Raw genomic sequence first — 20,470 nt, forward strand, 5'->3', positions numbered from 1 at the left:
TAGTGAAGAAAAACGGGGTAAGTTATTGTGTGCCTCCTAGCCTGAATATATATATGGGACAAATGCAAATTTGCCAAATGAAATACAGCTTAGAGTGCATAAATTTCAAACAGATAATACTTTGTCCTTATTAAATCCTGGCTTGGATCATGGAGTGCTTTTTTCCCCTGAAACTCCAGCTTTTCTGTGGAGGCTGTTTATCCCCTGAAGGAGCATCAATTATAAATAATGGTCAAGCCACCCAAACTGGAAGGACACGACTCGAAGCAATTAAACTGCAGCAATATAACTGATAAAAACTCGAATATTGCCATGCACTCCAGGTCTCCTTTGAGGGGGAGGCATGCAAATTATCATTTATTGGCAGGGACATAAATAAATACCTGGGGCTGGATGTGATGCATGGATCTACAACTGCACAAATCTACAGGCTGGGCATAAATAGGGCTTTTGTGAAAAATTAAACATCCCAAGGATGTTTAGCTCTGTGGGTCCTGAGCACTAACTAAAGGTTAGTGTGGATAATGGGATAACTTGTAAGAAAAGCCATTTGAAGCCTCCTTGCGCTCAGCGAGGTTGATTTAGATTTTACCTATTTAAAGCACGGCACTAAATGAGCAGGAAGAGCAGATTGCTTCCTCCAGAGTGGCGAATAAATAACAGGTTAAAGCGAAACCACAGAAAAGCCTGCATTCAAAGACAAACAGGGGGATGTTTTGAGAAGCTCGTGAATAAAGGTTGGAATGAGACGGGAGGGGGCTCATTGAAAAGAGGGAGAGGGACTTTTTAGAAGGGCCTGGAGTGACAGGACAAGGGAGTGACAGTTTTAAATTGATGAAAGGCGGGTTTAGATGACAGGACAAGGGGGTGATAGTTTTAAATTGAGGGAAGGCAGGTTTAGATAAGGAGGGAATTGCTGTTCCCTCTGAGGGCGGCGAGGCCCTGGCAGAGCGCGCCCACAGCGCCTGCTGTGGCTGCCCAGCCCCTGGAAGCGTCCAAGGCTTGGCGGGACTGCCAGCAACAAGTGGAAAGTGCCCCCGCCACGGCAGCAGTGGCACTGGGTGATCTTTAATGTTCCTTTTAACCCAGCTTATTCCGCACTTCTGTGATAAACAAAGCTCTGCCCTCAGCCGCGCTCTGCGCTCCCCACATGGAATCATCTCTCCCCTTGTCCCCCCCCACAGCAGCGCTCAATGGACTCTCCCGCGCTGCCATGGCAACGGCGCCACGCTCAGGGATCGAGGGGCGGCGGGGCCGGGACCACCACAGGGACCGGGACAGCGACAGCCCCTGGATAGCGACAGACCTCGAGACAGCGACAGCCCCCCGCGACAGCGACAGACCCCGCCGGGGTGAGCCCTCAGCTGCCCCCCAGCCCCTGCCGGGGTGAGCCCTGCGGGTTCCCCTCAGGAGCCGAAGCTCCCTGCGCGCAGCCCATGCCCGAGGGAGGCTGAGAGTACCGGGGCCGGTGTGAGTTGTGTAAATGGACCCAGAGTGTGCCCCGAGAGTACCGGGGCCGGTGTGAGTTGTGTAAATGCCCCCAGAGTGTGCCCCGAGAGTAGCGGGGCAGGTGTGAGTTGTGCAAATGCCCCCAGAGAGTGCCCTTAGAGTAGCGGGGCAGGTGTGAGTTGTGTAAATGCCCCAAATGTGCCCGGCAGTGCCCTGGGCACACACCCGCAAAGCTGGCCCTGTTCTCTCCATCGCTCCTCTCACGCCTTTCTGGTTTTAGGTTACAGTTCGTTCTTCCCTGCCCCGCCGAGTTTTCATCAGCCTTGAAAGGACGCCGGTAATGAAAGGAAAAAAAACCCAAACAGCCCCAAGCTTTACTACGGCGCTTTTTACGCTTTTATTTTCTGTCTGCCCTTGTGCTCTGCTGTTTCCCCAGAGCCACCATCGGAACCGAGTACAGCCCGCAGACCCATCCCACAGCGGGCCTTGAGCGGAGCTTTAAAGGCAAGTTCTGGCTCTGCTGCCATCATCCACCTGTTGTTTATCGCCCCACCTGTTGCTTATCACCTTATCTGTTGTTTATCACCTTATCTGTTATTTATCACCTTGTCTGTTATTTAGCACCCCATCTGTTATTTATCACCCCACCTGCTTTTTTTCCCCTGCTCTGCTCGGGGCAGAACTGCTGTAGCTCCATACTGTGGGTAAGATTTTTCTCTTGAGAAATGTGCTTTGTAATGTGGGGTGGGTTTTTGGGTTCTGTGGGTTTTTTTTTTTTTTTTTTGTTGCGGTTTTTCTTTTTGGTTACTTTTTGTTTCTTTTTTAGTAGACTGTGTGGAAAGGCTCCTGCTCGTGGCCTTTGCGTTTGAAGTTATTTACAACACAGCTGAAATTACAATTCTTGGTTAAACAGTTGCAGTGGGTTGACTATGTTTTTTTTTTTCCCCCCCTTAACTAAAAACCAAACTGTTTCAAACCACCACAACAGTGAAGATACGGAAACCATAGAAAGAGGTGTTGAGTTTGCAGAGTTACCAAGATAATGCATCCTTCCAAAGTGTGGTGAAATTGCAACATATGGTAAAATGACTTAGGGAAAGTGGCATTTAGTAAGTTGCACGTTGTTTTCCTGATCTGACTTCATGTGTGTTATAGAGTGTTACACATAGAAGCAGATAATTGGTTTAAAAATAGAAAGTGGGGTTTGAAATGATTGGTGTCACAGATGTTGGGGCATGGAGAATATGAATTTATTCTGAAAGGCTGGAATTATTTTAGCATGTCTGAATTAAAGTTTACGTGTAATTTTTTTTTCTTATATTTTTAATGTCATTCTTTTTCCTCTTTCTTTAAAGTAGCTAGCATAATATTAAATGTTTGGAAGGACCAGAAGTCTCTGTCGTTGTAATTAACAGCAAATGGGTGAGGAGTGATGATAGACAAACTCTTTAATGCACTTGCAATAATTCTTCAAAGGAAGTAATTTGGTTTGAGTATTGGTAAGTGGATGGAAGTTAGTGTAGCATGAAATCCACATTCATGGTGTTGATAATGGGATGTGAGCTATTGCACAGACAGCAGCATCCCTCGGGATTTGATGGGTTTATTGATGTGAGGAAACTGTTGGAATTTGCCCTGGTTAAACTCTTGTAGTGTGAAATAAACTACACCCATCTTCAGCTGTCTGTAAGTTACAAACCTGTCTTTACATTGATTAGGAAGAGACTTGAGCCAAGCTGGGGTACACAGACTATGTGGAATTTGGGTTTCTTTAGCTATGTAGTCTTTAAAGTTGACTCGAACTTTGTTTAGCTCAAACAGCAGGTTTTGGTTTGTTACTTTTAGCTGTACATCCATTATCAGCACAGAGGAACCTGCTGGAATGATGAAATTTGAGTACCAGTGTGGCAGGGGAGCAGGCAGAAAGGATGTGGCTAATTAGTGCTTGATTTATTTATGTTGATGAGGTGCTTTAGTGTTTGCCTCGCTGGCAAATTGTGTTGCCTAGTAGAGAGAAGAGGGATTCATTAAAGAAAAACCAGACAGAAAGAGGGAACCCCTCTGTGTGTTTAAATTCCAATTGTATTTCTGAGGAGTTTGGGATTGCCTCTGCTGCACTTCCCTGGCAGCCCTGAGGGCCCAGCTCAGGGATATTTTAGGGTGTGCATTTCCCCATGGGGTTTAACTTTGACTCTTCCAGTCTCAGTGTTTAACAGTTGTTTTTATGCTTCATCTGTTCAATAATTCCTGTATTTTCTCAGAATACTTCAGGAGGTTGATCACTGTCTATCCCTTGTTATCTACTATTTGATGCTGTTTTCTCTCTACCCAGTGTTCTTGAAAATCTGGAGGGCTTTTTATCTCTAATATTCTCACACAGCATCTCTGATATTTATCTCTGATATTACACCATTTTTAAGTTATCCCTTTAAATATTTGCTTTCAGTGGAATGTGCTAAAGTTAACTTGTATAAATGGTATTTTTTTATTAACTACTTTCCCTCCTTGAGCTTGCTCAGCTGACCTGTATTTTACTATTAAATAGCCTTTGGGCCCCTCAAACCCAGTGTGTGACCTCCTCCTGTCCAGCTGTGCTGGTCCTGCCAGCTCACATTAGCCAAGAGAAAAAACTTTATTCTATTCAGAATTAATAAAATCTTCTTTTATCTTGGAAAGTGATAAAGGAAAAATTGTTTGAAATGATGTTAAAATTGAGTGCTTGGGTTTTGTGACACAATAAGAAAAATGTTTTGTGCACAAATCTGATGCTTTGTCAGCACTGAAATGCTGCATTTTAGGTTCTGTGGCACTGGGTGTTTTAACTTCCACGTGCCATTGAGGTGTTTGGGCCCATGGGTGGAGATTTTTTTGAGCACATTTTATCTGTATTAATGCTGAATTTCAGGCAGTTTTCCATTTGGGAAATTTCCAATCCTTATCATTTCCCTAGGTCCTGCTCTCCCCAGGAAGCTGAGATCCATGGGCTACAGAAGAGTTTCCAAGCACCCTGGCAGCTCTAAGTCTCTGCACTGTCAACTTTTGTTTCCTTTTCCATTAGCCATTATTCCATTCTTTTTCCATTATTTCCAGCAGCAGCAGGAAATGCCCAGTTTTGCACTGAGCTGCATTTATCCCACAAACATTCCAGCCCAGCAAGGCTCTGGATGTTCACCCTCAATTTAAACCCCCTGCTGTATGAATTTGCTTTTTTTGGAAGAGTATTTTCTTTTTACAACCTGGGTAAAAAAAAAAAAAAATTAAAAAAATCAAGTATTCAAAATACTTGAAGAAAAAAATCAAGTATTCAAAATACCACTGAAGTCTTGAGAGGAGGGATTAGCTCTGCTCTGTGAGTTATTGTGTTCCTCTGTATCAATTTGTCTGTGACAGAAGGAATTTATCTTCCCAAATCAGGTGAGATGGTTTCACTTCATAGCCATTGGTACAATTTTCCTCTCCTTGGTGCTTTCTCTAGTTTTGGTTCAAGAAAGCTGTGTTTTAGTTAATATTAATCTGCTTGCACATGAACTTTAGGGAATTGCCCAAATGAAACAGCCAAGGAAATCTTTTCCCTGGTATCATAAATGTAATAAAAAAAGGGTTTTTTTCCCAGTTAAATTTAATTTTCAGTTGCTCTAGGATTTTATTGGCACTTCATATAAACAAGTTTTGTGCTCCATTTCCCTCTATATATGAGTGGTTTTGGATGTGTAATGAGTTTTTTACTGTTTTAATTTCAATCAAATTCCCATTCCAACAGGTTCCTAACTCTAAATCCTCGAAATTCTCTTCTTTTAGGAGAAGTTGTACTGGGCATCATGAATGTCAATGATTTTGTAATTCTCCCAGGCTCAAAAGCTGGAACCTCAGTGAGATTAAAAACAAAGTAAGTGCCTTCAATCTGATTGGGATTGAGATGTGCTTTCATAGTTTTTAATAAGTTTAATGCAACATTAACTGAAAGAATGGAAGAGCAAGAAGAATCATGATGTGTTTCTTTTCTAGCATTTCTCTATGCTTTTATCCACAAGCCTTTCTTTTCTCAGGCTTTAATCTACTTCCTGATTAAATTATAGGTTTTATGACCAACCCTGTGTATCCACTGGATAACACAAGCACACTAAAGAAATCAGTGGATTGTTTGTTTTAATATAATTATACCCCAAACCTTTGAGTACAGGCACAGTTGTATCAGTTTGTTTGTTGGAATTTGCACTTGACCTGTCCTAAATTTTCCAGAGCTGTTTTCAGTCCTGCTGGGAGATACAGGAGGGACATGGCTATAATGACAAATTTTCCAGCTTCTTTAAAGTTCTTCAGATACCTTACTGACTTCCAGGTGACTTCTAATGAATATTTCACTATTTCCTCCAGAACTGTCAAGGAATTGCAGCTGGAGAAAGCTCAGTTAGAAGCAGAAAACAAAGAGATGGAGAGGAGATTATTGCAGCTGCAGTCAAACATGAGCAGAGAAAAAGAAGAGAGGAGGTAGGTTCAGTTTCTCTCTGGAAAAAAGGAATCCAGTGAGATGCTCCCTCCACACCTCCAACTCCCCATGTGGGATCTTTTGTAAAGTTTGGAATTTACAGTTAGATTGCAGAGAGGAGACTGAATATTTCTTCCCAATGTTAAACTTGCTTCCTTATGACTTTGATGATATTTGATCTGTTTTCCTCATTTATTCCCTCTCCCTTTTTCTCCTGGCTGGCTGGATTTGTCCCCTTAGTTTTCAAACAGGAGACAGAGTAGTTTCTCCTTGTTTATTTCTGGTGTTTCTGCAGAGGATGCTGTTGATATTTTTGATATATTTTTGATCCCCTTTTACATTTGCGTGGCTTCCCAGGGAGGCCTCTCCTGCATGGTGGCAAACAGGCCTTGGAACCAGGCACAGTGTAACGAGGCAAATGCTGGGGTGAGGTTTCAATCTGAGTCACTCTGAGTGTTGGCAAATTCCTGCAACACCTGCTTCCTTTTCCTTGAGTTTCTGCCTGCTGGGAATGCAAATGCCTTGGCTTTGGATGCCTTGGTGCTGCTGAGCTGTTGGCAGCTCTGTGAGCACTGCCCTGAGCTGCTGGGGCAGTGTTTTCCAGGGGATGTGTGGCACTTTTGTCTCCATGGTGTTGTTGGTTTGTTCTCAAGGCCTTGTCCCTGCAGCCCCTGATAGGGTGGCAGTGCTGAGCTCCAAGGACAGGAGGCTTTGGCATTTGCAGCACTGCAATCGTGGAGTGGTTTGGGCTGGAAAGGATCTGAGAGTTCCTGCATTGTTAGCAGTGCTGGATCAAGTCCTGCAGTAAACTGGGACAATGAAGGCTCACACAAAATGTACTTTTGTTTTTATTCTTCTGAAACCAACCTTTGAGAATTGATAAGTTTTTCTTTTTTTTTTTTAAGTTTATAAACTTGGACCAATTTAACGGCTTAAAGATAAGCACTTTCTCACACATTTGTTGTATTTGCTGCTTTTAAAGGAGACTTGAAGCAGGTTTCAGTGGAAGAGAGTATTTGTGCTTTTGGGAACTTGATTGTCCTGTAGAGAAGAATTTTATTTTTGTGATGTTTTGTTCATATTTAACAAGCTGAAGGAAAATTTTTGTGCTTCTCTTGCTTGCAGAAGGCTGAATTCTGAAGTATTTTCTTGCCTTGGTTTGTAGGAAGTTGGGTGCTTATCATTGGAAATCTGGGCAGGCAGGACCAAGGACCCCCCAAACCCGAACTGTGGCACAAAATAATGAAAACAGGAAAAAGGTAGGAAACCATATTTGCAAGTAAAGCTATCTAAAGTAAAACAAGATTTAGAACTGGATTTTTGCTGCAGAACAGGAACATTTCAAATACTGCAAAACCAAGAGGTTGAGCCCCATCAGAGTAAAATTCCTGACTGCTTATTTTTCCCTGCCAAGCTTCTGATTCCCTTTGAGCTGGAGGAACATCAAATTTTGTTGGGTGATCAGTTGCAATAAACAGCAAATTATCCCTGCTCCTACAGATTTAATCCTGTAAGAGTGGCACTGGTAGTGCTGGAACTCATCAGGAGCCTGGCTTTGGCTGGCTGGTGCCCAGGATGGATCTGAAATACTGAAAGGCTTTGGGTGAAACTTGGAGTGCAAATTCTCTGCCTTCCCAGATAAAATACACCACAGTTCAAGTCTTTAACTCAGTTATATTGCCTCTTGTTTTATGACATCCTTGCTCAGACCTAAAAAGAAGGGATGTAGAACTTTCCTGCTAAATCTTTGAAAAATCTGGTTTTTTCTTCAGTAAGTACAAATGGGGTACTTATCTTCTTTTGGAAAAATCTGTGGCAAATTTTTTAAACTGGCAGAAAATGAGAACTCAATAGAATTGCCTCCTTGTCTGTGAGAGGAGAGGATCAGAATGAAAAGGTTTTCTTTACACACCTCTTTCCCTTCCCCATTCTCTGAGACAAGGAACTCGTAGCTGTTGCTGCTTCAAGGACTTGAGGTTTCAGCTGGGGTGGCTGAGGAGATGAATGGGCAGAACTTTAAAAACAGCAAAATTAAAATAAGGGGTGAGTGAGGGGTAGTGTGGCTGCTGGATGAACTCAGTTTGCAGGGGAAAACTGAGGAGAAAAAATGCTGAAATTATGAATTACTGGGATGTTAAATCATGGAAGGGCAAGGTGGACAATGTTTCGTGTCTGGGGAGGGAAACTGGTCCTGGGCTTCATGGCTGTCATGAGCAATTAATGGAGTTTTCTCTTTAAATGCATGCCCTATTTCCCTAAAATAATTTTCATTCTGTAAAACTTGCTGTTTGTTCATTAGCATTAAAACCTCATACAGATATATGGAAATATTCTTTCCTCTAGGTTTCTCCACAAAGAGTGAAGTTACAAGTACTCAAACAGATTCAAGGTAAAGGCATCTTCCTTAACCAAATAAAACTTAAACTTCTGATAGATTATTGCTTTGTAGAGGTTGCTGCAATTAAACACTGAAGAAATCAGAGAGTGGAACACTGGATTAGTTGAGATTTTTGTTTGTTTTGTTTCAGAGCCAGTGAAAAAACCAGTCAAGCCTAAAAGAGGAAATGTTGTAGCTCATGAGAAGTTGGGAGTGAAGGGGGTGGGCTATGGACCACCTGAAATAAAGGGTGGGCTGCTGGTAAGTAAATGGTTAAAAATAACTCAAAAGCAACACAATTTAATGTGTGTAGAATGTTTTTGTGTCACTTTCTCTCTCTGATAATTACTTAGTGCCTGTAAAGTAAAGAGAGATTTTACAGACTGCTCTCCCTGAATGCAAGAAACAGATGAAATGGTTCTGTTGTCAGAACTGTGACCACTTCTTTAACTGGTAACTGTTAAAGAATTTATTTAAACTCGGTGTTTATTAACTTGCCCAGCATGTGGCCGTGGCTGAAGGAGGCTGATCTCATCCTTAACTAAAGAACACTTCTTTGTGATTAAAGAAAGATGTGTGGTTGCAGGCAAAGGGGGCCAAAATTAAGTGGTCCATGAATATTTTGTAATTTTAAATCCTTACGTAAAGCATGTGTTGAATTCTGACTGATTTCCAAGCTGGCACCTTGTTAGCTGTGTTATAGTGGCAGTTTCTATTATCAAGTACTAGGTGATTTCCATTTAATAAGGGTATTTTTGCCTATTAGCAAGTAGGAAATAGGAAACAAATAAGAAATAGGAAACTCAGCCTCCAAAGTGTGGTGTAGCCTCATACAACTCGATTTTAAAGTAATTTATGTGACGTTCCACTGTTGAATAAGAAAAGAACATTTTTATTCTAAAAAAGTATAATTTCTCTTAGGGTGTGGAGGGAGATCTCTCTCTAATACACGATGTGATTTCTTTTCCCCATTTTTATTAAACCAGTTGGAGATGGTTTAATAACCCTCAAAAGGAACTGATATTTTGTGCATCTCTTTGTAACGCTTTTCCTTTGGGGAAAAAATACGCGCGGATTTGAAATTTAAGAAAACTTGCCAACAAAAAAACCGCGGGGATTTTGCTTCCGTGCTCCTAATTTCATTCAACAAAGACCCTGGCACACTCCCAGCAGCGCACATCGCGCGTGTTTTGTTTTTTCCCAGCGGTTTTTGGGGAGCGCTCCCGGCCCCGGAGCGATCCCCGGAGCGCGGGGGCGGCTGCAGTGCCGGTGACGGCCGCTCGAGGGCGCTGCGCCCCCGCGGGACGCTGCGGATCCCGGAGCGCGGATCCCGGGGAACCCCGCGCTGGCAGGGATCCAGCCGGAGCAAGAACGGGGCTGGAAATCCGCGCTGCTGCGGGGAAGTGAGCTGCCAGTCGCTGGAGTTGTTCCCTGCTGATCTTCTGTTCACACAGTGAACTTCGTGCCGTGCTCACCCCGCACTGCAGTAAGGGGATGGGGGAGTGCCCTGGATGTGCGGATACTGACACCTTTAACAGCCACTGTTTATTGCTTTTGGAGCCACAGGTGCCATTGGATGTGCAGCCAGTCCCTGGATCAGTTAAAGCAGGTGGAAAGAAGGGTTTGGGAAAACATCCTGAGGGTGTAGGGGCTGCTGATGTTTTGTGATGGTGTTCGCAGGGGTCTTAGGGTGAGGGAAGAGATGAGAATGTTGACTCCATGTTTTAGAAGGCTTCATTGATTATTTTATCATATATATTATATTAAAACCATACTAAAAGAGTAGAAGATATGACTTCATCAGAAAGAATGATAACAGAGGGTTATGACTGACTGAGGCATTCTGGACAGCTGGACTGTGATTGCTCATTAATTAGACACAACCACATGGGACCAATCCCAGATGCACCTGTTGCATTCCACAGCAGCAGATAACCATTGGTTGCATTTTGTTCCTGAGGCCTCTCAGCTTCTCAGGAGAAAAAAATCCTAAGGGAAGGATTTTTCAGAAAATATCATGGCTACCATGTTTGACTCTCATCTTTCTGCCTGTACCTTTGCTGCTTTGTTGTGGTAAGAGCAGGTCACTCACTTGGAGAATGTGTAGACAAAGGATTTTTTTCTATAAATACATTGATTATTTCGTGGTTTTGCTTGATAATAATCCAAGAGTTTGTAATGAAAACCTTTCACAGTAATTTGTTCCTATAAAGGTTGCAAAACCACTGTGTTGAAAGTCCCAGTGTAGGAGTGTTTTTCTCCTTTTGTAGCTGTTTTTAATCAATCTCATCAATTACAGTTTGGACTTCCCTGGACTGCTGTATTAATGGCTATCCCAGTTAGCCCCTTAAATGACCATTTTCCTCTTGCTGACCTCTCCAGATGTGCCCCTGTCCACTGGGAAGCTTCAATAAGCAGCTCTTCATTAGTAAAGCACATAGCTCATAAATTCCTTTAAATGAGACATGCTGCATTAAGTGCCTCATTTAATCCCTTCCTACAGGTGGTGTCCATGGCTTTATATCCAAAACATGGGATGTGGGTGTCCATGGCCACTGCTCTGATACCAGAAACCTTTAAAAGCAGGGGTTTTGTGTGTCTGGTAATAAAAACTTTGCCTTTCTTATTTAGTTCTTGATAGATTTTTGCAGTTAATTGTGAGCAGGATCATATAAAATAGGAGTGATCTTGATTACCAGGTAGCTCAGCAGAGCCCAGCTAAGTGAGTGCTGCAGTTCCACAGCTGACACTAAAAATGCTGCTGCTCCTCAGAGATGCTTTATCAGTAACGTTGTGGAACTGATTTAGGAACCAGCCTCAGCATCAACCAGCGCGAGCCCTGGGAAGCAGCAGGACCAAGGATTGCTGCTGAGTGGTGCCTTTGATGAGAGGGCATCTGCAGAGTCTTTCCAGGAAGCTTTGCTTCAGTGGAGGAGAGGTGAGAGTGGTCCTGGAGGAGGCCTGTGTGCCAGGGAGGTCCCATCAGGTATGGTTTGTTCTGGTTAGGACATTTTAACTACATTAGGAGCCCTTTGGGAGAGTTAGATTTTAGATTAATGAAGGCAGATATTATGTGAAGCTAAGAAAACCCATTTTACTTTTTCTCAGTGTGTCTTCATTAATAACAATCATCTCTGAAGGGGTTTTTTTAATGCTATTCAGGGTGTTTAGCTCAGTTTTTGTAATGATCCCTGGCAGTGGCCAGGATGTCCAGCCCATGCCCCTGTACTCTCCCATGGCTTTGTGTCTCACGTGGCTCTTCAGCATGAGCTGCAATGCTCAAACATAAAACCAGTTTCAAACTGAGGCAAGGAATGTGCAGGGCTCAGGATTTTGTGTGTTCTATCCAAGTACATTTTCTGCTTGCCTTCCACAGGCTCTTAATATTTCTTTGTCCCAGTGAAAAGCTGCAATCAGCTGAAGTATGCATGGAAAAATATGGAAAATTCCTCTGGTCTGATTGGATTTGTGCAAATCCAATCTGTGTCTTGTTCCTCTAGTCCACGGATGGTGGTTTTTCTCTGTGCCTTTTTGTACAAAATAATGTTAAACTGATTTTTTTCCTTTTTTTCTCCTTTTCTGTGGGATTTTGATCTGTGGAGTCACGGATTTCCATCTCCCCCACTCTTTCTATGGCTGCAGTGTGTAATCTGTAATAGATGAGTTTTTATGGCTGCTCCCAATACTGCCTGTGTTCTGTAAATATAATATTGCTGGCCATTTAAATTTTGGAGTTATGTGAAGACTGAACTAAGCAGGCTCAATGTGATGTTCATTCAAAAACAATGTAGGTGAAGAGGACATTTATAATGCTAAACAGCTGTATTTCTTTTTTCAAATAACTCTGACAGAAGCTGTGGGGAATTGTGAGGTACAGACCAATGTTAGTGCTCTGAAGGAACCCATCCACGTGGAATTCCAGAAGGATGGCCTGAGCTACATGGAGAAACTCCTGCTGAAGAAATACAGAAGGTATTGTTGCATTTGCTGCTCCTAATGAGAGAATTCAGAGATACCGAATTAACAAAAATCCAAATGAAACTTTTAAAATATTAGATATATTATCAAGAGTCAAGGGGAGTGTATACAGGGAGATTTGTTTTAATAAAATAATGATTATAACCACACTTGATCACTTGATAGCTCAGAATTCCTGCAAAGGAAGTATTTAGAGAGATTCTCTTTGCTCTCAGTTTATTGTGGAATTTGAAGACTGGTAATGATATTTGGCTACTTGATTTTGGGGCAATTGCTACAGGAGTTTTATAGAGAAAAGGAGTTTCCAGGATTCTTTTGTGGACATTACAGAGTTGTTTTATGAGTTCTTGAGAAGCAAAGTCACCTCAATGAAGTTAGGAGGAGTTAGTTAATGCTGCTGCAGTAAATTGGCTGGTAGGGTTTTTCCTTTTTTTTGTGATATATTTTTAAAAGTATGACTTTTTAAGATTGATTTTTATCTTTTTTCCCTGTTTCAGAACTCCAGTTGATCAATTTTTTGCAAGTTGCATGAAAGATTCAAGGCCTGTGCAAGCCCTGAGTGTTCAACAGGATGGGGCTGAAGGAGGAGGACAAGGAGATGATGATGATGATGATGACATTGAGGAGTTAACAGGTGTAACAGATTTCCATTTATTCAATCCAAAATACCTTTTCCTTGAGATTTTTCTATGGTTGCTGAGCATTTCCACTCTTAACCAGTTTGCCAAAAGCAATAATAAAAGGAGAAATTTGTGGGTTTTCCATAATGAACAAAAACGTTGCATTTTTGAGTGTGTTTTGCACAGGAAAAACTGAAATGCATGAAATTATTTATATTTCACAGATGAAGAGGTGAAGAAATACTGGGCATCTATTTATAGAGCTGAAGAATCCAACACTGTTTCTGAAAATGCAGAGTCCTCTTTGCAAATTGAGTTCCTTGATGATGTGAGTACTGGTAAAGGACTTGATGAGTCTCAACAATGAACTGATTTGTTCAAGTTTTGATCTGTTAAATGTTTAAAGTAGCAGCAGTTAAATAACTTCCAATAAGGAGGAACACTGGTGCATTGTTTGTTTTCCATACAAATGAGGAAAACTGATAGCTCCAAAAGTTCCCTGTGCTTTTTTTCTGTTGTGTTCAGGAACCTGCACTGTATGGGATTTATACACAAATAAAGTCTGGCAGCTTCTCAGCAGTCTTAAATTTTTTTCTTTATTTTTAAAATTTTTATTTTTTATTTTTGTTCTTTATTCAGTCTCAGAGTGAGGACTTGGAAGAATCTTCAGACTCTTCAGTGGAGGAAACTGGAGATGTGGGAATGAATAAGCAAGGAAAAACTGACCCACTGGAGGGTGGAAGGTATCAGGAATGCAGAGACTGTGGGAGAGGAAATAATCCCAAATTTGTGCTAGTTCCTGAGAAATGGAGGCTTTTCTTTGCCTCTACAGGCAGTTAGATTTGAGTTATGTGTGCAGTATTTCAAAGCCACTAAGGAATATTAACTGCCTGTAACTAGAGAGGCATCACCTTGAAATCCTAACCCATATGGGTAAGATGCATTTCTTTGCACTTGCCTGTCCTGAATTGTAGTAAAATTCTCTTTTCTGAGCTCTTACCTCAGCAGGATCAGGAATTCACATGCAGATTTTACCATGGATCAGTGCTCTGCACATTGAAGATACTCTTACTTAACTGACCTTGTAATTCCAGACAAAAACAATAACTGATACATCTGCAATTCTTCTGGTCTCCCAACACTTATTGGATTAACTGTGACCTGGTTTGCTTTTTGTATCTTTCTGCTCTTTTCCCCTCCTCTACCAAAGCTCAGCATTTGCAGACTAGGACACAGAACCAGCCCCTTAAAAGTGAAATGGGTATAATGGGAAAGTCTTCTTTCCATTTAACTTCCTCAGCTGAAACTTAATAGTTTTTACTTTTTCCTCTCAACAGAAATCCTGTTTCTCCTAAAGAAATTTCTCAAGGTAAATGTGAGAAGTTAAGTTCTTTTTATGAAAATTGATAAACTGAACACATTTATGTTTCTCATATAGGTTAGGGGTAGTCAACTACAGTGGGCTGAAAAATAATTAAAGATCATTAAATTATGTCCCATTCTCTGGGCTATCACAATTTGATTTGATTGCAGTTTGATGGGCTGTGTGAGCACTGTGATAAATACCTATAACAAAGAAAACCAGCTTACAGAATCATTCACAGCCTGCTAAGATGGATTTCAAACTTTATAATGCTTTTAAGGAAATTTTAATAAATTTCCACAATTGCCTTTCTTTAGCTTTAGTGGAGATTTTGTATTTTATAAATTCATGAAGAAAAGACAGTTGACTTGCAGTTTATAATTAATATTCATTACAAGTATTGCTATTTCCATGATTTTGTTGTACTTCTATAGAAAAACTGATTGTCTGCAGTGATCTTGAAATAGATGCAGTGCAGGAGGAGAGCATTGAACCCAAGGCTGGGAGAGGATCCCTGGGCTCCTGTGGACTTGCTGAGGAGATCTCTGAGCCCACTGAGGGGGTGAGCAAAGATCCCACTGGGGCTGCCCTGAGGAGCAGCAGGGGTCTGGAGACAGAACTGCAGCAGAGCAGGAGAGAGCCACAAGAACTGGGCAGGGACTGCAACACCCAGAGCTTGGTCCTGCCTGGAACTGCAAAATCTTCAGCAGTAAGTGACGGTGTCTTTAATTGCTGAATAAATTAGGAATGGTGCTTTATCCCTTTAGATTTAGGGGATTGTCACTGCCTGCCATATTTGATATGTAGGGGATGAAGGGCTCCACTTTGTGGTGCCAGGTTTTCTGTTTAGCTTCAAAAACTTCTCAGACATAAAAAAGGTGTTGGAGGAGCAGCTCTTCCCATGTTTGTATTGACAGTACTTCACCTCTTGTCTGAATGACCAAAAATGGTGCTCTATCTTATCTAACAAATTATTCAGATCCTCATTTGCTGAAAATAAAATTAAAAGCAAAAACAAAAGATGGAAAAGGTTAGGACATTGATTTGGAGTCATTGGTGAACAGTGGTCACCTTCCTTTATGTACCTAAAAGTGAACACAAAGAAAATCTGCTTTTCATGTCCCTAGTGAAAGAACAGACTGAAGCTCTCACAACATGAGAAGTTTTTAGGATTTTCAAGCATATCTTGAGCAAAAACATCATCCTCATGAATATCTATTACAGCTGGCTGTCCAAATCAGTCTGTGCTCTATCAAAAGAGCATTTTATTAATCTAAACTTGCTGGGGCAATTATAAAGTTTCCTGTTTGTAATCTCTCTGTTTTATTCAAGTTACAGGATGTAGCCAAAAGACAGAAATGTGGTTCTGCATCATATCAGGGACTTGAAGGTTTCTTTGTTGTAGGTGCAAACCCTAAACAAGAAAAGCTGGAGGCCCCTTCTTCCCTGCCTGCTGCCTCCAGCCCTAGGGACAGGAGTGTCCCTTTTCCAGGTACTGTTGTGTGAATAAATCCTCAAAAATATACATATTTATCATCTTTTTACAGTTCCCTTCCATCCAGCTTGCTTTAGGAGTCACTTCAGGGTGACAGCCATGCCACATAAGTGGTGCTGGGCAAGGAGAAAATAAATTCCCTACTTTGAGGCAGCCTAGTGCCATAAAATTAATCTTTATAATTATGATTAAACTGTATATGATTATATTTATTATAGTATGTATTATGTATAATATATAATATAATACAAATGTAATTATTTATATTGGTATATCCCCTGATAATAGAGTTCCATGAAGTTCCTATTGCTTTCCATGGTGTATATGAAACAAGAAGTGAACATCATTAATCTGATTAAATCTATCACTTGAAACCAGGCTTTTAGCCTGTTGCATATCTGTAAAAAAAATTGTTGTGTGTCTTCTTTAATCTGCACATTACTGTTCCTATATTTGCTGCATTTAAATGCATATTAACACAAAACCTGCCAATAATTTGCTGTAATAATGTTGGATTTCAGGAGATGAGCAGTGGGTTTCTGAGAGGAGCCTGAGTGAATGTGCTGATGACTCTGTAGTTCAAGGTGTCTTGGAAAGTCAGCTGAACAGAGCTGCAAAAGCTTTCCAGGCTCAAAATCAACTTTCTCACCTGATGGCAGCTTGGATGCCATGGCCAGGTAGGCACAGCCACAGCTCTGAGAACCTAATTAGGTTAATTTTAATTGTGGAAAAAGAAAATTTTCCACAAAATTTTAATTTTCCACAATTAAAATTGGAAAATTAAATTTTGTTTCAGTCGGTCATTTCTATATCTTCATTTGTGTATTTGTATTTTGGGTTTTTTTTAACAGGCTTTTTATTTTATATATATATATATATATATATTTTATATATATATTATTATATATATATTATATATTATTTTATATATATATTATATATTTTATATATATTTTTATATATTATAGATAATATATTTTATATATAAATATATATTCATATATTTTTATTTTATATATTCTATATATTTTATTATTATTAATATACTATTATTTATTTTATATATTATATTATTATTATATTTTTTTGTATATTTGTATTTTAGTGTTTTTTTGAATAGGCTTTGGAGTTAAAAAATACCTCTCTTCAGCTCTCACCAAGAATTCTTTGTATTTAGCTTAGTTTCTGCTTCTGCTGCTGCCCTTTTACTCCACTCTTAGCTTGAATATTTAGAGAACAAACCCTCTAGAAGAAGTTTCTGTATTTGTGTGTGTTGGCAGTCTCTGGTACAATTTGGGAGTGATCTAATAAAGGATTTCTTCTGCTACAGGAGCAAGTCTGATTATATGAACTCAAGGAAACAGGGACACAAGTAATAACTGTATCTGCACTTTTGTGTTACCTTTCTCAATTTCAACTGTCTCCATCCCAAGAAATGTAGCTCTGCATTATTTCTCACATCAGGAGCAACCAGGCTGACATTTTAATTTAAATAATGCTGTGTGCAGAAATCGAAGCTGTCAATTTTGAATCCCAGGAAAATATTGGAAAGGGTCTATATTTTATTCATGTTAGTTTAAATTAAAAAAAAAAAAAGAACCAAACTTCAGAGCTTTCTGCAATCATTCAGTGTCTCCCCTCACACAAAATTTGTGGCATTGTGCAGAATACTTAAATCATGTATTTCTTTTCTGAAAGATACTTCTGAAGTAGGAGGTGGTGAATTTATAGGTGTTAATAAAGAACTTACAAATACTTTGGAAAGTACAATCTTAATTTGTAGTGATATTTTTCATTAGCTACAGTTGGTGTGAGACGTTTAATGGCAAGTTTTTTTTTCAATAGTTTGAATTTTTTTCAAGCTGGTAATGAGGATACTGCATCTTTTTGTTCATATTTGCTCCTAAGACATTTCAGGCCATGAAAATCATTCCAGCTTAGCTTGTGAAGATGGAACCTCCTCCAGCAGAGCCATGGAGAAGATCTCTGGAAATGCAGATTTCCAGAGCACCCTGGAGCTGAAAGACCACGACCCATTTGATATTTTTGGGTAAGTTCAACTTGCTGGCTGTGTTTTTTATGACATTTTAGATTATTCAAGATGCCAACCATGTCAGAACTGAAATAAAACCAGCCCCAGCTCTCTTGCTATTAGCAGGTAAAGCACAATTAAAGTCAGCATGACCTGTGTGGTGTCTTGGTGTTCTAAGCCCCCTCTCAGGCAGCTCAGAGTCAGAACTGAGGGATTTATTTTGTTGTTTGGACTCCAAATGATAAATTTGGGGATTGTGGGTTTTTCAGTGCATTAACACAGATATATGAGGTGAATCTCTTATAATCATCTGCATTCTTGGGTTGTGACTCACCATGTGTTTGTTATTTTGCCTTGGACACTGAGGAGATGACTGGAGAAAAGGAAGTTGCTGAAGTTCTGTGTCTCACTGGTTTCTCACTGGGATCTCCTCCCCAGCAGGGTCAGAGGAGCACTGAAGGGAGCTCCATGCTGTGTGCTTAGAGCTGATTCAGAGATTTGGGACAGAAACTGAGGGAAAAGCTGAATTACAGTAGCTTGTACTGCCAACATCTCCAGGAAAAGCTTTTTGTTGTGCCTTTTAGTTCAACACATGTGAACATATGTCAGCAGGGCTTAAAGCAGAGAACTTGGGCAATTGGAGGCACTGGAAATCACTGGGGTGTGTTTCTTTTCAGGGACTGGGAGGAAAGCCAAATGGATGCTGAGGAAGCAATTCTGGAGGACAAACAGCAGGTTCTGGCATTGCAGTGAACATGGAAAAGTCAGTTCTGTCTCCACCTTTGCATGGTTCAGAACCAAGAGGATCAAGAGGTGTTTTAAGTTCTGCTCAAGACATCATTTACTAAGGAATATTCTGCAAAGTTGTCATTAAAACTTCTTGAAAACTTCTTGATTTGGTTTGTTAAAAATTCTTACTATGAAGAAACAACAGAATAAAAGAACTTCTCTTGTGCTGCTATTTTTTAGGATTGTTTTATTTATTGTTTTTAATTCAATTTAAGTTTCCTTGTCTGCAGGTGGAGTTTTGTGTCTCCAAATGTGGTTTTATGTGGCCAAGCTGGAAAGTGGCACACCAGGGGTATCAATGGGATAAATTGGGGTTTCTGTAGGATCAGGTTTGTGGTGAGAAGCACAGGAGGAGTCCCTGAGGTCAAGTACCCTTTGTCACATGTTTTAGAAGGGACTGAACCTTGCAGAATAGAATTTAACAGCTTTGCACTGGACATTGAACTTCTCCTGCCACATTCCTTTCTTCCCAACTGCAGCAGGGAGCCCAGAGCAGCAGCAAACCTGTGCTCAGAATCAAATGGGAGTGAATTCCCTTTCTTTCCCTGCTCCAAAATTCCAGTTCAGATGGATCTGTGTCCAGGCAAATCCAGCTGTGCTGTAAGTTACTGCCTTACAGGCCTTTGATAATTTAAAGAACAAAGAGGAAATGCAGTTCAAATCCTCCTGGTTGGTTTGAATTTTAACAAACAGCCCCAAGTGTCCTTTTGAACTTGCTCTATTTGTGTTGTATAAAAAGCTTTTTTCTTCCTCCTCCCCAGAAAGTGTAAGGTTTTTATTAATGCAATTAATATAATTCCTGTAAAAGGTAATTTGGCCAATGTGGTGCTTTGATGTAAAGAGGGTTTGGGGACTTTCTGCTCTTGTTGAGGAGATGCTTAATTGTACGCAGTAATTGAGTGGCTTTGAAATTACCTAAATGGTATCTTTTGCTAACATCTTTAGGGTTCTCAGACACAGCAGCTTGCTGAGCTTGAAAGTTCTCTTTCCCTTCATGTGCCTGACTCTTTCCTCCTTTTGTTTCCTTCACTGTGGGTTTTAAGGAAAACTTTCCCCTTGTCCCCTAGTTTTGATAATAAAGGTGTATCAAAAGCAGTGACAAAGATTTCTCTTTTTGTGTTGGGGAATTTTGAAAGTGGGATTAATTAGAAGCTTTTGTCTGACAATTGTTCTTAGATGTTTATGGGTGAACTACCTGGCAGAGCTCTAAAATTCATGGAAATTGTTATCCTCCAACTTTCCTTTAGGAAGAGAAGCTTTAAATTCTGCTTTTCTGTGTTCAGAGGTGGCAGGTGCCCTTCACTAATGGATCAGTGGAAGCATTCCAGTGTCTGATTTGGTTTCTGGCAGTTAAACCCACTCTGGTTTGGATTCTCTGCTGTGTTATCTGCCCCCCCAGCAGCTCTGCACTAATATCAGACAACACTGTAATCTTTGCAACAATTTCTTTTACAGAAAGAGTACTTCAGCCACCCTCATTCATACAAACTAGAGGCATCAGGCTGAACAGACCATTGATTTGATTTCCTGCCTCATTTCTTGTCTTTAAGGTGAGGGCATATTTTCCACCTCAGTTTTCTTTATAGAGTTTACCATATATTGATGTTTTATTACAGCAGTTCTTTGTCAGAAATTGGGAGAATAAAATCACAAAGCAGGAGTTCTGCTTTGGAGATGGAGGCCAGTGCTTTTCTCTCATCAATGTAACCTTTCTTTTTCAGTTACTCTTCCAAATATTCCTGTTACACTCATTCCACTGGCACAGGCAGCCTGACTGCTTCCATGCTGTTCCCAACCTTTTTTAACAGGAAAACTGATGAAGCAGCTGCTGCTGCAGAGTGTGCCTCGAGCCCTCAGCAGGCAGGGTAATCCTTTAAATTT

General features: G+C 40.6%; 1 protein-coding gene across 11 annotated transcripts; it reads left to right on the forward strand.

Annotated features, from left to right (window-relative positions):
• The first annotated feature begins 1,212 nt into the window (after positions 1 to 1,212).
• ZBBX (zinc finger B-box domain containing) lies at positions 1,213 to 18,761 on the forward strand. 11 transcript variants are annotated; one of them, XM_071438138.1, is made up of 20 exons: positions 1,215 to 1,352; positions 1,730 to 1,786; positions 1,886 to 1,953; positions 2,071 to 2,153; positions 5,248 to 5,335; positions 5,824 to 5,937; positions 7,101 to 7,194; positions 8,279 to 8,324; positions 8,464 to 8,573; positions 11,121 to 11,298; positions 12,164 to 12,284; positions 12,788 to 12,924; positions 13,135 to 13,238; positions 13,550 to 13,653; positions 14,248 to 14,279; positions 14,708 to 14,982; positions 15,606 to 15,765; positions 16,290 to 16,445; positions 17,677 to 17,818; positions 18,478 to 18,761. In XM_071438138.1, the coding sequence occupies exons 5-20, from the start codon at positions 5,268 to 5,270 to the stop codon at positions 18,551 to 18,553; spliced, it is 1,917 nt and encodes a 638-aa protein (XP_071294239.1). In that variant the 5' UTR covers positions 1,215 to 1,352; positions 1,730 to 1,786; positions 1,886 to 1,953; positions 2,071 to 2,153; positions 5,248 to 5,267; the 3' UTR covers positions 18,554 to 18,761. The 11 variants fall into 11 exon arrangements, 10 of the variants coding, with proteins under 10 accessions (XP_071294234.1, XP_071294235.1, XP_071294236.1 ...); XM_071438133.1 differs by lacking the exon at positions 2,071 to 2,153 and having other exon boundaries at positions 1,213 to 1,386; XM_071438134.1 differs by lacking the exon at positions 2,071 to 2,153 and having other exon boundaries at positions 1,213 to 1,386; positions 15,612 to 15,765.
• Positions 18,762 to 20,470: the final 1,709 nt, after the last annotated feature.

This window comes from Agelaius tricolor, unplaced genomic scaffold (genome assembly GCF_023055355.1).
Source record: "Agelaius tricolor isolate 1412-34295 unplaced genomic scaffold, bAgeTri1.0.p SCAF_12, whole genome shotgun sequence".
Classification (NCBI taxonomy): Eukaryota; Metazoa; Chordata; class Aves; order Passeriformes; family Icteridae; genus Agelaius; species Agelaius tricolor.

Bases quoted from the DNA above. Each gene is read 5' to 3' on its own strand.
- ZBBX (XM_071438133.1), top strand. From the start codon at position 1,214: ATGGCAACGGCGCCACGCTCAGGGATCGAGGGGCGGCGGGGCCGGGAC. The intron at 1,387-1,729 runs GTGAGCCCTGCG...TTCTGGTTTTAG, and splicing joins GCCCCCCAGCCCCTGCCGGG to GTTACAGTTCGTTCTTCCCT. The intron at 12,285-12,787 runs GTATTGTTGCAT...TCCCTGTTTCAG, and splicing joins CTGCTGAAGAAATACAGAAG to AACTCCAGTTGATCAATTTT.